A 16,858-nucleotide genomic window follows, 5' to 3' on the forward strand; every position below is an offset into this window, starting at 1 on the left:
TTTCCACTTACAAACCCAAGCCTCTGAAACTGTAACTGGAAAAGACAGGGAGAAGCCTCTGTGGGGCCTCTCTAGGAATCTCCTGGGAGGAAACAGGGCCAGAAAAGGCAGGGAGAAATCTCTGTGGAGCCTCTCTAGGAACCTCCTGGGAGGAAACAGGGCCAGAAAAGGCGGGGAGAAATCTCCGTGGAGCCTCTCTAGGAATCTCCTGGGAGGAAACAGGGCCTCCACCCTCCCTGTGGTTTCCCCAATCACATGCATTATTTGCTTTTACATTGATTCCTATGGGGAAAAATTGCTTCTTCTTACAAACTTTTCTACTTAAGAACCTGGTCACGGAACGAATTAAGTTTGTAAGTAGAGGTACCACTGTACAAGTAATTGAGGAGGGGGAACTAGTCATATGTTTCCATATGCACGTTGGGTGATTTTGATTGAGTTTAGCAGTCTAACAGTTCATGGGTAGAAGCTGTTTTTAAACCTGTTTGTCTGGCTGTCTATGTTTCAATGTGTTCTGCCCGATATTAAAAGTGTAAAGAGACACGGGTCAGGGTGTGAATCATCGCTAAGTATCTTCCTTACTCTGCTGAAACCTCATGATCTGGTGATATCACTGCTGCTTTGTGGATGAGCCTCAGAAGAACCTTCAAAACGAAATGTTTCTTATCCTAGATAACCTTAACATGTATGGATTTCAACTCCTCAAATTCCCCAGCCAGCAAAGGGAAGTCCACACATTTTAAAATTACTGAGATTGAGAAGCACTGCTCTAAAGAGAATTCACTCCATTCTCCATCACATTAAACTCCCAGAGAATTTGCTGAAAGAAAACTGGCACACCACAATCAATTTTCTTTGTAGCGAGTCATTCTCGTGAAATTAACCCTTTAGCATTCTTTACCTATTTATTTATCATATTTCTATGCCGCCCTTCTCGAGGTGACTCAGGGTGGCGTACAACATTATAAATGCAACAATATGTAAAGAAATGTAAATTATTATAAAAGAATTATACAAATTACTAAAAAAAAAGTATTAAAAACCCCACATAAAGTCATACGCATTCATCCAATTCAATCATACATAGTATCGGCCGGAGACAATCTCATCACTCACGGCCCCCGTGTCCGCTGGCAGAGGTAGGTCTTAAGAGCTTTACAAAAGACTGGAGGGAGTTCATTCCAGAGGGCCGGGGCCTCCACAGAGAAGGCTCTTCCCCTAGGCCCCGTCAGCCGACATTTTATCTTTGACTTTATCCCTTCTTACATTAGGCCATTTTTGTTAAATGTACATTTTACACAACTTTATACATTTGAATCTTGTATCTGTCAATACCATACTTTTATTTTAACCTCAAAAAGCCAGCACAAATATCATATTTTTATGTAGCTGAATATAAGCTGTATCTTCCAAAACCAATTTTAAGGGATAATTAGAAACTTTCATTTTAATATTTTTATCAAGATTAAAGTGTTAATAACAAAAATTAAAATTGCCTTTAATCTCCTTTTAATGAAATTATATAACATGACATTTACACAGTGTCTTTGGCACACACATGGTAAAGAATTTACTTTACTTGCCCTTTCAAAGTAACTATATCGGAGATGTAACGCCAAGCCCATCACTCATCTTTCAAGAGAGGCAACTTCCAAGCGAGTGTTAGCCTTAAAATTGCAGCTACAATTCTTTTGCAAAGCTATTACAACTACTGCTGTTCAGTATTTTGGAATCAGGTGCCACTGAATCAGACAGTGTAAGGATTGAAATGGCCTTTCAAGATCATCTAGTCCAGCGATGGCTAACCCTTGTTGTTGCATGCCGAAAGTGCATGTCCAATGGCATGACAGTGCACTCGCCCTCACCCATAATGCAATGCGTGCACACTCCCTGTGCCCTGCTCCTTTGTGCATGCACATGCTTGTGGTGGAGCTGAGCTGTGCCGACGGCTCGTGTTCCCGCAAAGAGGGTTCTATGTGCCACCTATGGCATGTCTGCCATAGGTTCGCCATCATGGATCTAGTTCCTTCTTCTGCTCATATGCAAGAATCCACTTTCACAACAGCAGCAGAACTAGTAGGCAATAGAATGGAATGGAACAGAACATAATTATTTATTGGCCAAGTGTGTGTGATTGGACACACAAGGTATTTTTCATTCATTCATTCATTCATTCATTCATTCATTCATTCATTCAATTTGTATGCCGCCCCTCTCTGTAAACTCGGGGTGGCTCACAACATACAATAGAACAATTCACAACAAATCTAACAAATTTAAAAAACATTAAAAGACCCCATTATTAAACCAGACATACACACAGACATACCATACATAAATTGTATAGGCCCGGTGGAGGGGGGAATGCCTCAATTCCCACATGCCAGATGGCACAGATGAGTTTTTTAAGGAGTTTACGGAAGGCAAGGAGGGTGGGGGCAGTTCTAATCTCCGGGGGGAGCTGGTTCCAGAGAGTCGGGGCCGCCACAGAGAAGGCTCTTCCCCTGGGACCCGCCAGACGACATTGTTTAGTCGACGGGACCCGGAGAAGGCCAACTCTGTAGGACCTAATCGGTTGCTGGGATTCGTGCGGCAGAAGGCGGTTCCGGAGATATTCTGGTCTGATGCCATGAAGGGCTTTATAAGTCATAACCAACACTTTGAATTGTGACCGGAAATTGATCGGCAACCAATGCAGACTGCGGGGTGTTGGTGTAACATGGGCATACCTGGGGAAGCCCATGATTGCTCTCGCAGCTGCATTCTGCATGATCTGAAGTTTCTGAACACTTTTCAAAGGTAGCCCCATGTACAGAGCATTACAGTAGTCGAATCTCGAGGTGATGAGGGCATGAGTGACTGTGAATAGTGAGTCCTGATCCAGATAGGGCTGCAACTGGTGCACCAGGCGAACCTGGGCAAACGTCCCCCTCGCCACAGCTTAAAGATGGTTCTCTAATGTGAGCTGTGGATAGAGGAGGACGCCCAAGTTGCGGACCCTCTCTGAGGGGGTCAATAATTCCCCCCCCCCCAGGGTTATGGACGGACAGATGGAATTATCCTTGGGAGGCAGAACCCACAGCCACTCCGTCTTATCCGGGTTGAGTTTGAGTCTGTTGATACCCATCCAGGCCCCAACAGCCTCCAGACACCGGCACATCACTTCCACTGCTTCGTTGACTGGACATGGGGTGGAGATGTACAGCTGTGTATCATCTGCGTACTGATGATACCTCACCCCATACCTCATTGGTACATATGCTCTCCATATAAACAAAAGACACATATTTCAATAATCATTAATTACATAGAAGCATTGAAGATTGACAGCACAACAAGACCTCATAGTCCATCTAGTCTGCCCTTATACTATTTCCTGTATTTTATCTTAGGATGGATATATGTTTATCCCTGGCATGTTTAAGTTCAGTTACTGTGGATTTACCAACCACGTGTGCTGGAAGTTTGTTCCAAGCATCTACTGCTCTTTCAGCAAAATATTTTCTCATGTTACTTGTAATCTTTCCCCCAACTAACCTCAGATTGTGCCCCCTTGTTCTTGTGTTCACTTTCCTATTAAAATTACAACACTTAATGATTGTCATAGGGTACAAATAAGCAATCAGGAAACAATATTAACATAAATCATAAAGATACAAGCAACAAGTTACGGTTATGCAGCCATAAATGGGAGGAGATGGTGACACTGGATTTTGAGCACACCAACACTAATGGATAAATCTACAAATGGGGTTATCAAAAATCTTGGTAGTTCTGCTCCTCTTCAACTCTCACAAAATCTAGAGGAAGTTGCTAGATGAGAATTGTGAGAATTATAATCTAAAGTCACCCAGCCATTTAGAATTTAGAATAGCAGAGTTGGAAGGGAGTTTGGAGGTCTTCTAGTCCAACCCCTTGCTTAGGCAAGAAACCCTACACACGTTGGACAAATGGTTATCCAACAACTTCTTTAAAACTTCCAGTGTTGGAGTATTTTAATCAGTTGTCCCATTGATTAATTGTTCTAAATAACTGAAATTTCTAATTGTCTGAAATTTATCCTTAGTTCCAAGTTGCTTTTCTCCTTGATTAGTTTCCACCCATTGCTTCTTGTTCTATCCTAAGGTGCTTTGGAGAATAGGGAATAGGTTGAATCCCTCTTATTTGTGGCAACCCCTGAGATATGGGAGTATTCTGGTCCTCCTTTTCAGTAAATGGTTCCTGCAACCATTCTTCATGTTTTAGCCACCAGCCCCCTAATCATGTTTGTTGCAAAGAGTTTGTTGTATTCTTTGCATTCTTTCTAGAGTCTCAACATCCTTTTTAAATCGTGGTGACCGAAACTGAATGCAGTATTCTAAGTGTGGCCTTACCAAGGCATTACAAAGTGGTATTAACATTTCAAATGATCTTGATTCTATCCCTCTGTTGATGCAGCCTAGAACTCTGTTGGCTGCTGCACACTGCTAACTCATATTTAAATGGATGTCCTCTAAGACTCCAAGATCTTTCTCAGAGTTACTACTATTGAGCAAGGTATCACATATACCATTTTATCAAATGCCTTACTGAAGTCCAAGTAAATTATATTGACAGTATTCCTCTGGTCCCTTAATTTTGTCACTTTGTCAAAGAATGCAAAAAAAGTAGTCTGGCATCATCTGTTTTTGACAAACCCATGTTGGCTTTTAGTTATTACAGTGTTCCCTCACTTTTCGTGGGGGATGCGTTCCGAGACCGCCCGCGAAAGCCGAATTTCCGCGAAGTAGAGATGCGGAAGTAAATACACTATTTTTGGCTATGAACAGTATCACAAGCCTTCCCTTAACACTTTAAACCCCTAAATTGCAATTTCCCATTCCCTTAGCAACCATTCAGATTATTACTCACCATGTTTATTTATGAAAGTTTATTAAAAAAAATATTTATTAAAGGCAGACGAAAGTTTGGCGATGACATATGATGTCATTGGGTGGGAAAAACTGTGGTATAGGGAAAAAACCTGTGAAGTATTTTAAATTAATATTTTTGAAAAACCGTGGTATAGACTTTTTGCGAAGTTTGAACCCGCAAAAATCGAGGGAACACTGTACTTTGTTTCAGGAGTGAAATGCTGTCAGTTTGGGCCATTTTGCCAGAACCGCTAGTAACAAATACTTCTGGTTCTCCAAACTGGCAATAAAAATACAGTAGAACCTCGACTTACGAGACTAATTGGTTCCGGAAGGAGGCTCGTAAGTCGGAACGCTCGTATGACAAAACATTGTTTCCCATAGGAAACAATGTAAAGTCAATTAATCCGTGCAACAACAAAAAAAACCGCTGCCGCCAAACGCGGAAGTTAGCGTTCGGCTTCAGGAGACAGCTGCGAAGCGGCGCGCGTGTTTTAAAACGTGGCAGCCGGCCTGGGGGGCTCGGGGGCTTCCCCCCAAGCCCCCCAGGCCGGCTGTGACGTTTTAAAACACGCGCGCCGCTTCGCAGCTGTCTCCTGAAGCCGAACGCTAACTTCCGCGTTCGGCTTCAGGAGACAGCTGTTGGCCTGTTTAAAAAGTGTTCTTACCATAAATCAAACATATGTTATATAAAGAAATAATGATTTCAAAATTTATGCTTTCTTCTAACAATTCAATTAATAAATCCAGTCTTACATCAACCTAATAAAAATATAACACTACCAGAAAAAAACTGTTTTAATAAATTCAATAATCACATTGTTTATTCAGTCTAAACCTATTACCCATACTTTAAAATAGTAAAAAAAATGAAAGATAAAGCAAGAGAAATCTATTTCCTCAACTTTCAACCATTTTCTATAGTTTTCCATTCCCCTTTTCTTAACCTTTTTTTCTTCCTTTTACCTATGTAACCCCAGCATCTTTTCCTCCAAACCTTTTTCCTTTTTTAAGTATAGTATTTGTCTAATTCTATTTTTATCTCTTCTTAACCTCCTCTCTTTATTTCCCCTTTCTATTTTAAATTGTTTCTCCCTATACCTATATTTTTCCCCTAGTTTCTTTTTGTCACTGTGAAACCCAGTGTAATCATCATCAGACTTGTCAATTTGTCCATACAAAATGTCTTTCTTTCTGTCACTGGTATATCCAAGTACAGTGATACCTCGTCTTATGAACCCCTCTTCATATGAACTTTTTGTGATACGAACCCAGTGCTTAAGATTTTTTTGCCTCTTCTTCCGAACTACTTTCACTTTATGAACCCGAGCTGCCGCCGCTGGGATCCCCCACCTCCAGACTTACGTTGTCAGCCGAAGCGCGGGGATTCTCCTGAGGCTCCCATCGTTGGGATTCAAAGAAGTGCCGGCAAAAATGAAGGGAATCCCAAAGGCCCCCCAAGTGACAGTGGTATCATAATCCCCCATGGAGTGCAGGGAACTCCATGTTGCTGCGGTGTTTGCCCATGCCCCGCTCAGTTGTGTGGCTTTTGTGTTGTTTGTGTGTGAAGTGTGAAAGTTGGTTTTTGAGCTCACCTGGTCACATGGCCATGATCACCAAGCTACGCTCACAGAACTGGTAGGGAAAGTTTTTAGAGATACCACTGCTTTGTTTGCTGCTAGGTGTTCACTGATTTGTTGCTTGATTATCTTTTCCAGAATCTTCCCTGATATTGAGGTCAGGCTGATAGGTCTGTAGTTGCCTGGATCTCCCCCCCCCTTTTTTTTTTTTGAAGATGGGAACTACATCAGCTCTTTTCCAGTCCTCTGCAGTTTCCTAGTGCTCCAGGATCTTTGAAAGATATAGTTTGGTGGTTCTAAGGTCTCATCTGCCAGTTCCTTCAGAACTTTGGGGTATAATCCATCTGGTCCTGGTGATTTGAACTCATCTAGTGTAGAGACTAATTCACTTACTATTTTCTTCCCTATTTTAACTTGTGTTCCCAAACTGTTTTTTGTGGCGCTGTTTTTGATAGGTTGGACTGTTTTTTTCCCTTTGTGTAAAGACAGATGCGAAAAACCTAGCTAAGTACCGTATATTCTTCCTGTTACTTGTCATCTACTTGCCACTTTCTCCCAGCAATGGATCAATTGTTTCCTTGACTTTTTTCTTGTTTTTAATATTGTAGTCCACATCTTGCAAGATAACACTGTGGTTGGCTATCCTTCACAGGAATTTGGTTGGGAATTTTTTGCCAAGAAAACCTGCGCTTTTAATGTATGACTAAAACTAGGGGTGGGCTAATGCCCAGATGGGAGGGTGGGGAACACAGTGGGGTAGCACCCCAGATGTTGAAATAAAATGCAGGGCATCTTGCATAAGCTATGCCCACACTGTGGGCGTGGCTTATGGTAGCCCTTTGGTACTTTGGTAGCCCTTCACTGACTAAAACTATAAAAAGTAAAACCCTTTAAAAAAAGATTTTAAAGGCGTAAGAAGGCAGCAGCTGAGGCATAAAAGGTGAATTGCTCAATAAAGTGTTAAAAGTACAAAAACAGTTTCATATGGTATCAAGATCTTGGTATGCCGGAGAAAGCAATCTTTTCCATCAATAGCTTTGATATCTTCTTTCTTCCTCATTCTTCGCTTTTAAAATAGAAACCAAACATTTATTGCAATAAATTGCAGCAGGCAGAAAAGATTAAGACTTCTTAAGATAACATCTCTACATGTATGGATATTTTTAGACTGCTCTCGTTATTTTTTTTTAAAAAGCACCATGGGATTGGGTGGCATATACATCAATTAAATTAAATTAAATGTCCCAACGCTTCATCATTTCAGCTATTTTGCAGGAACTGCGGAGCACCCTATACACCAAACCTGGCAGTGGGTACAGGGAATGAAGCTCGATTAGAAAACGTTGCCGCGTAAACAAACTTTTACTTTGGCTAAGAATTCAGTTACGGGACGCCCGGTTCAAAACAGCACGAACCTAAACCTGAGCAAAAAAAAAAAAAAATCTGACCTGGGCAACCGGAACAAAGGGGACTTTATCACTATACCCGCCTCGTAATCCCCGCCGAGTTGAAGGCTGCGATCCTTGTTAACACCTGGCGCACCGAAGAATCCCTCGTAAATCTCGGCGCCTTTGGCGGAAGCGCAAAGGTCGCGCATCCCGCTCCCTTCGCTCCCCGCAAAAAAATACTATTAATAATTTGCTCGGAGTCCAACCGAAAGAAGCGGGAAAGTTTAATTGTTTCCAAAAGGATTATGAATTCACTCGGATCGCCACTCCCACAGCAGAACGAGGAAGCTACTTCGAAGTTCTCCATACGTCCCGCACTCGCGCAACGGGCGCTTTCACCTTGGAAACTCAACCACCCACCACCACCGGACCCCCTAAAAAGGATCAGGATGTATAAGAAGCGCCTAGCGGACTCTTTACTTCCGCCCCTCCACTCCCGCGCCCCCGCAATACATAACTAGGCGGATTCACCTCAGGCTTTAAGAACAGGAGTCTCCAACCTTGGCAACTTTAAAAAGTTGTGGAATTCAACTCCCGGAATGATTATGGGCCATTTTTAAAGGTGACCCTGATTTCCATCTGGTTTTTTACTTAGGATCCCAGCCGTCCTCTCTTTACACTCCCACGCCTACTATTAATTTATTTTAGAAGTAGCTGGAACCATGAGTTTAGGCCAGGGGTCTCCAAAGCCGGCTGAGGAATTCTGGGAGTTGGAAATCCCAGAAAAAAAGTAGCCAAGGTTGGAGACCTCCTGCTTTATAGAAGTGCAAACGGAGGAGAGAAGAAGCGGCGCAACGGAGGGGAGCTCGGCGCGCTCTCCTCTCCTCTTTCCAGCCCGAAATGGCCCTTCCCACGCGGGGGGGTACCTGTGGAAGTAGTGGCCGCAGAACATGCCTCCCAGCAGCCTGCAGCCCAGCGGGGCGAAGCGCGGAGGGTTGCGCAGCGCCAGCAGAAGCGCGGGCACCAGGAAGGCGGGAAGCTCTTGGAGGAACCAGGCGCAGCGGGACGGCAGGTGGGTGCAGCGCCGGCGGCGGGTCCCGGCGTCGCGGTTGCCCCCCGGGCTCGACGGGCAGGGTTCGTGCTTCCCGTAGCAAGTGGGCTGGTGATGGAAGAGCCACAAGTGCAGCACCCCCAGAAGCGCCAGCAGGGCGCTCAGGATCGTCACCAAGCTCGGCCAGCAGGGCATGGTCGCCGGTCCTCGCCGAAGGGACTCTCAGCCGCCGTGCGAGAGGTCGAGGCGAAGCCGGCCATTAGATTAGAACCGCCTCCCCTTTCCAGACGGAGGCACGGCGAGGTGCGAAGCAAAGGAGGGGCGAGCCCCGGCTCCGTGTGGTCGGGACACGCCTCTCTCCCTCCCTTGCCTGGGCGCGCGGCTTTGAAACCTGCCGGGGAATCGCGGGAATTGGACCTCCCCCCCCCTCACCTCACACACGCCCTCCAGGCGCCTCCCTCTCGCTAAAGCGGCTCAGATTTAAAGTTTAGCGGCTGGACTTGGCCCCGCTCGATTTGTAACCCGCTTTGTCCTGTGCGACGGATCTCCTAACAAATGTGGTGCTTCCTGATTCAGGCGGAACGGAACAGAATAGAATGGAATAGAATGTACTGGAATGATGAATGGAATAGAACAGAACAAAATAGAATAGAATGTACTGGAATGAAGAATGGAATAGAATAGAATGTATTGGAATGAAGAGTGGAATGGAATTGGAATAGAATAGAATATTATTCTATTCATATGGAATATGCATAAGCGCACCACTGGCCTACTGTCTTTTTGTCCTTTCTATCACTACTCTACTTATGTTATGTTAATACAAACTATAATTCTATACTTGTTTGACAAAATAAATAAATTAAAATAAAAAAAATAGAATGTATTGGAATGAAGAATGAAGAATGAAGTGGAATAGAATAGAATAGAATTCTTTATTGGCCCAGGGTGATTGGACACACAAGGAATTTGTCTTTGGTACATATGCTCTCAGTGTACATAAAAGAAAATATATGTTTGTCAAAAATCATGAGGTAAAAAAAATGATTGTCTACAAATAAGCAATTGTAAGGATACAAGAACAAGTTACTGTTACTGCCTGGCCTTCAGGTTTCCCAGCCCGGAAACTGAGTCAGCTGCGCTCGGGCAGCATGGGAGCTGAATCATCCAATCAGGAGTTGGCAAGAGGTCAGAGGAGGCTCTGAGAAGGCTTAACAAATTTGACCACTCCCAAGTCTCGTGGTTGTGTTTTCTGCTCCATCCTTATCTCGTTAGAGAGAATCCTTTTCGATTCAATCCCACTGAGCTTGGCAGACTTAGGCATTTCAGTCAATCAATCAGAATAGAGCTGGAAGGGACCATAGAGGTCTTGTAGGAGGAGGAGCAGGAGACCCCATACCATTTCAGACAAGTAGCTATCCACTCTACAAATGTTTTCATATTCGCCTTTTCTTTTGATTGATTATGTACCATCAAATCTTCCTAACATGCCTAAATGATGGAGAAGCATAATAAATAAAATATTGATCATTATAATCAGTAAAGCTTCTGGGAAATATGGAAGTCCACATGGAATCCTGAAGGTTGAGATTTCCCCCTCAAGATAGGACTATAGACACCTCATATCCTGGACACAAACTGCTTCAACTCCTTCTCTCAAAATGACACTATAGAGCAGTGATGGTGAACCTATGGCATGTGAGTTACAGGTGGCGTGCAGAGCCATAACTGAGGGCATGTGAAAACATTGTCCTATGTCAGCTCCAGCACCCACTGGCCAGCTGATTTTCAGCCTTCCTTTCAGCTGTTTTTGCGCTCCTCAGGCTTCAAGGAAGCCTCCTGAATCCTGGGGCAGCAAAAACAGGCCAAAGGGGCCAACCACAAATTTGAAAATGAACTGCTCCTTGGGCCATTTGGCTATTTTTCGCCATCCCCAGGTTTCAGGAGGCTTCCCAGAACCCTGGGGCATAGTTCCCTCTAAGCTGAGCAGTGAGCAATCGCTCACTTAAAAATCATCATCAACTCAGAGTTTTCCAAACCTGCCCAGAAGCCGAGAGGGAAAAAGTGAGAGGGAAGGAGAGAAAGAGGAAGAGAGGAAGAGAGGAAGAGAGAGAAACAGATAGAAAAAAGAGAGGAAGGAAAAGAGAAAGAAAAAGAATGGGAGTAAGGAAGAGAGAAAGAAAATCAAAATCTAGTTTGAAACTAGCTCAACTATTTAAGTGGCGTTTTGATATTGATAGAGTTGCCCTATTATGAGCTCATTGTTATAGACACACAGAACCCTTTAGTGATTGTTTTATTGAACAGGGCTCCTGGGTTAATGGCTAAGATACTGACCTAAAACCAGGAGACAGAGAGTTCCTTGCCCACGAAAGCCATATGGGTGACCCACCCAGTCTCTTTCCGTGAGCCCATTCTTACAGGGATGTTGGTGAAGCGAATATAGAAGGAAGAAAGACTTGGGTATGTTCTCTACCTTGAGTTACCTTTGAAGTAATAAAAATGGGATTAACAATCTAATAAATAAATACATTCTCAGAAAGAGTTTTGTGATGCCTATACAAACATCCTGTTCTTCCACTAGGGGATTTTTTTTCCTGCCTGTAAAACTGTGCATTGTATATGTGAAAGATTTATATGTAGCCATTATTTTAAAACATAAAGTCTCTTCTCTCCAAATTAGGTTGGCACAAAATCCATAACAAAGTGCTTCAATGGGCAAACAAGCTATTAAGTATTTCTTCACTTGTTGAAAGGGAAAACTGAATTATATCTGTTTTCTTAGACTTCTGCAAGGCTGGAATGATCTGGCTCTTTCCCCCAAGCACTGCTGTCAGGGAGCTATTGGAGTTCTGATATGGGTGCAGGTCTGCCTGTTATGGTTTAAGATTTTTTTAAAAGGGGTTTTGACTGGTATTGCTAATTTTGTTATGCTATTTGTTTAATATCATGGATTCTATTGTTGCTTTTATTTGTTTGCCACCCACAGTTTTTTTGATAGACCGGCAGCCATATACCGTATTTTTCGGAGAATAAGATGCACCTCCCTCCCTCTAAAAGAGGGTGGAAATGTCAGTGCATCTTATACACCAAATACAGCCTCCCAAAGCCTAGCCCCACCTCCCATTTTTGCAAAAAATGGGCCTATTTTCACAAAAATGGGTTGTGCCGAGGGGTTGGGAGGCTTGCAGCGTGCTCCTGGGGGGCTGAAGGAAGGTAAAAACTCCCCTGTTTTAATAAAAACAAGCCAAAAATGGGCTATTTTTTGTAAAAACATCATTTTTCCCTTCCCCCAGTCCCCAGGAGCTCTCTGCAGGCCTCCCATTTTTGTGAAAAGATGGCCATTTTTGCCCGTTTTGAAAAATGAGCTGGTTGTTGCAAAAATAGAGGCATTTTTGCCTTCCCTCAGCCCCCAGGAACTCTCTACAGCCTCCCAAATCCTCTGCCCAACCCATTTTTACAAAAAACAAGTGAAAATGGGACTATTTTTGCAAAAAAAATGGGTTGTACAGAGGCTTGCAGAGTGCTCCTGCAGGCTGGGGAAGACAAACACTTTTTTTCTAACTTACCTCTTTGAAATCTTGGTGTGTCTTATACACCGGTGCGTCTTATAGTCTGAAAAATACAGTAAATATGTTAAATATTTACGTTTTGCCCACGTTTTTGAACTTGTAAATAAGGGTTCAACCCATGAGGAAAGAATCAGCTTACTCCACCGGACTTCAAGCACATGATCTTCAAAGGGAGACCATGTCAAGTTGACCAAACAAAACCCTGTTGTCATGAACATGAACAATCAGAGGACATGATCCCTTTTGAAATTGTTTTTTCTGCCAGCAGGGTTTTTCCTTAAATATGCTGCTCAAAAAAATAAAGGGAACACTTAAACAACACAATATAACTCCAAGTAAATCAAACTTCTGTGAAATCAAACTGTCCGCTTAGGAAGCAACACTGATTGACAATCAATTTCACATGCTATTGTGCACATTCAATTTTGTACAGAACAAAGCATTCAGTGAGAATATTTCCTTCATTCAGATCTAGGATATGTTCTTTGAGTGTTCCCTTTATTTTTTTTTTGAGCAGTATATATATAGAGAATATGATCTTTCTGGCTCCACCTGCTTCTCCATCATAAGGGATATGATGGCAAGAACTGAAGAAGGATTTATGCAGAGCGCTATTCAATGGGGCTGCTCCACCAAAACCGAAAGTTTCTGCAAATAGAAAAAGTCATCATAATTTTGTGTTGCAGGTTTTGAACCAGTCATTCTACAATAGACTCGTGCTTGATTTGGCAATTCTGTTAGGGTCTATGACAATTTGCCATGGCCAACTTGCCATGACCAACTCACCAAAGACAATTTAACAGGGCTAACTTGCCACAGATAACTTATCACGGCCAACTTGCTGCAGAACAACCTGCCATAGCCAACTCGCCGCAGGACAATTCGCTACGGGACAAGAGTTACACTAATAGAAGCAATAAAGAAAGGATGCAAGAGGAAGAACTGAATAAAACACGAATGGCAAAAAATTAAGATATTTTTTATTTATTTGAAATAATTATATAGAATTGTTACATTGTCCTGCAGCGAGTTGGCCATGGTGCGTTGTCCCATAGCAAGTAGGCTTTGAGGAATTGGCCTTGGCAAGTTGGCCAATGGTGAGTTGACCGCAGCTAGTTGGCTGTGGCAAATTGTCCCATTCCCCTCTGTGGTAATGCCTGACTACTGATTATGCCCCAACTGCTTTCTTGTGCTTTCATTCCATCGATGACAATTCAGTGAACTGTTCCCCCCACCAAAATGGACTCTTCTTCCACTAGCAAGCTTGAAAAAAAGAATGCAAACTAGATTGCGGGCTCTGCATATGTCTGTGTAGTGGCCATCACAATATAATGTTCCTCAGCAATCTCAGAGGAAACAAGTTTGGTTATAGTTTAATCCTCAGTGAGAAATCCATATTATGGAAGGACGGACACTTCACTTTTGCTTCAATATTTGAAAATCATAACTATTAACAGTTTAAAATCAAAACAACACAGTGGTACCTATATCTAAGAAGGCCTCTACTTACGAACTTTTCTAAATAAGAACCGGGTGTTCCAAGATTTTTTTGCCTCTTCTCAAAAACCATTTTGTACTTACAAACCCAAGCCTCCGAAACTATAACCGGAAAAGGCAGGGAGAAGGCTCCGTGGGGCCTCTCTAGGAATCTCCCGGGAGGAAACAAGGCCTCCACCCTCCCTGTGATTTCACCAATCACACACATTATTTGCTTTTACATTGATTCCTCTGGGGAAAAAATGCTTCTTCTTACAAACTTTTCTACTTAAGAACCTGGTCACAGAACAAATTAAATTCTTAAGTAGAGGTACCACTGTACATTAAAGTTTAAAGAAACCCTGGCAGCACACCAGTGCCCATTATTCTAAGCACTTGCCTACACTTGCCCAACATGTGCCTAATTTTGTTTTTCCTGCCAGAAGATGGCAAAACAATGCTAGGCAAATCCAACCAATTTTCTCTCTCTTGATCATGGCCCAGAAAAGGTATGTAAAAGCAGCACCAGGTCAGTTTTTGTTACAGTATGGTGCTAAACAATGGAGTCAGTACATAACATGCCAACATTTTTTTCCAGCTGGTTTAAAAACTAAGGGATGGTATCCGCAAGAACTAACTGTAAAAGCTCTAAATACTCACATTTCTATGTTACATTTAATGTAATGAGCACTAATATGTTTTTAAAAAAACCTGGGTTTATCACATGAGTGTCATTCGGCAAGGCTTCTTGGCTAGCTAGAAAGATTGACATTCAAACATGAGTTACATGCCCTTTCTGACTTTTGGTTTGAAACTGTTTTTGGATGAAGTTTAATTCTGTGCTTATTGATGGGATAAATTTCCCTGTTTAGCTTTGTTTGGAAGGAAAAATGTTAATCTCTGTTCCTGAAAAGAAGCAGCTTCAGAAATCTGTCTAGTTCCTGTGTTTAATTTATTCTGGTAGTTGATTTAACAAGCAACAGCTACTCTGTTTCCTCTTTTGCTTCATTCTAGTTAGGCTTATATCAAGTGCTTTTTCTGGCTGGGGAGGGGGTCTTCCTTCACTGCTTTAGTGGTTCTTGGTACTATCCTTTTGGGGTGTACTTCTAAGAGGCAGGATGCAAGCTTGGCACTGATATTTTTACTGCCTTTCTGGGGGGCATGAGATCTTTCCAAATTAAGGATGATTTCTTTAGGATATCTTTTTCCCCCCCAATAAGTTTTAGGTCTTTCAACATCTCATTTCATGAGCATTTGCTTTCTGAGTTTCATACATCCATACAATATTCTTGACAATACTGTATTTTTGTTTTTAAAATAATTACAATCTATTTTCAATGCATCTCTCAAATTTCTTTTCTTCTTAATATCTATCTGCGAGTCTGAGGAGAGGGGCGGTATACAAATCTAATAAATAATAATAATAATTATTATTGTTGTTGTTGTTGTTGTTGTTGTTGTTTTCCCCTCTTATGTTATCCCTATTTTAATTCCAACACTCAAAGATGTGGTTATTTCCTGGTTTATATATTTCTAATATTAAGATATTTTACTTCACTCATTTCCTAAACAATAATCAAAAATCAGCTTATAATTTCCTTATCAACAACATTACTTTTAAATGCAAGCTATTTTTATGTTCTCACCCTTTAATTCTATCACTATATCACATTTTTAACAATCGTTCAACATTAATTTGCTCCAAAGTTTAATCTTCTTTTCTTTTTCTTTTTTGGTTGCCTGCACCATATTTCTTTTAGTTCTCTCATTTCTATCTTTAACTCCCTTTTTTGCTATAGTCTCTATCTTTCCCTTTTTTGTTGTCTGTATTTCCTTTCATTTTTCTAGGTTTTTCTTTCTTTTCCCTTCTAGCTTTCTCTTCCTTTCTTCTTTTTCCCATACCAAAGATCTCCTTTTGCTTTGCTATCTTTTTACCCTCTATATTTCAATCATCCCTTTGTTATATTTTATATTTTCTTTCTTGCTGCTTGTTGCTTGGTTCTTCTGTTTCTTTCACTCTTCCAAAGTTTTCCCTATTGTCCTCATTTGTCCGAATTGCATTTGTTATTTTTTGCATTATATATTTTCCAGTTTTAGTTCTACATGATCCATAACTTGAATGTATTTCTTTCGTTCCCGCACACTGCTTGTTTGCAATAGTCTTAATATCCTGAGTTATGCTTTCCCATTTCCTTATCATTTTGGAATAAAGTTAAGTCCACGTTATTTGTCCAACAAAAAGAAAAGTTCCGAGAGTTACACCCTTTCCCCCCCCCTAAAATGATGCTCCTGATTCAAATCAGAAATTCCTCTTCATTATCCTGTGCTCTGAGCTTCGTTATTTTATATTTCTAAATCCCGTATGTATGATTGTCAATTTATGGTAATGCAGAGACAACTTAGAAACATAGAAACACAGAAGACTGACGGCAGAAAAAGACCTCATGATCCATCTAGTCTGCCCTTATACTATTTTCTGTATTTTATCTTAGGATGGATATATGTTTATCCCAGGCATGTTTAAATTCAGTTACTGTGGATTTACCAACCACGTCTGCTGGAAGTTTGTTCCAAGGATCTACTACTCTTTCAGTAAAATAATATTGCAGTTCAAGTATCAATGCTTTTTTCTTTAGAATACTCTTTAGAATAGAATATCATTCCAGAACACATCTTCTTTTAAAGCTTCCAAGAAAAACATTTTGTTTTCCTCCTTGTTCCCAAACATCTCACAATTTTAGCATGCTTGACCCTCCGCTAATCTTTAGCTTCCTTATTTCTTCCGCCCATATTTTTGGGGTTGTTTTTAAAAATAAAACAGTTCTTTTTAGCCCAGATCACAAATCATTCACTTTTTCTCCTGCTCAGTCTTGTTGATTCTGATTCTCCTTCAGCTTCG

At 41.6% G+C, this 16,858-nt stretch overlaps 1 protein-coding gene across 1 annotated transcript in view; it reads right to left on the reverse strand.

Moving 5' to 3' along the window:
• The window catches only part of SRD5A2 (steroid 5 alpha-reductase 2), a 41,884-nt gene extending 32,611 nt beyond the window's left edge, over positions 1–9,273 (reverse strand). Inside the window, exon 1 of the mRNA XM_070734081.1 lies at positions 8,787–9,273. Within this exon, the coding sequence (XP_070590182.1) occupies positions 8,787–9,106 (320 nt within the window). The 5' untranslated portion in view covers positions 9,107–9,273. The remainder of the gene's footprint in view (positions 1–8,786) is intronic.
• Between the last annotated feature and the right edge of the window lie 7,585 nt (positions 9,274–16,858).

This window comes from Erythrolamprus reginae, chromosome 1 (genome assembly GCF_031021105.1).
Source record: "Erythrolamprus reginae isolate rEryReg1 chromosome 1, rEryReg1.hap1, whole genome shotgun sequence".
Taxonomy (NCBI): Eukaryota; Metazoa; Chordata; class Lepidosauria; order Squamata; family Dipsadidae; genus Erythrolamprus; species Erythrolamprus reginae.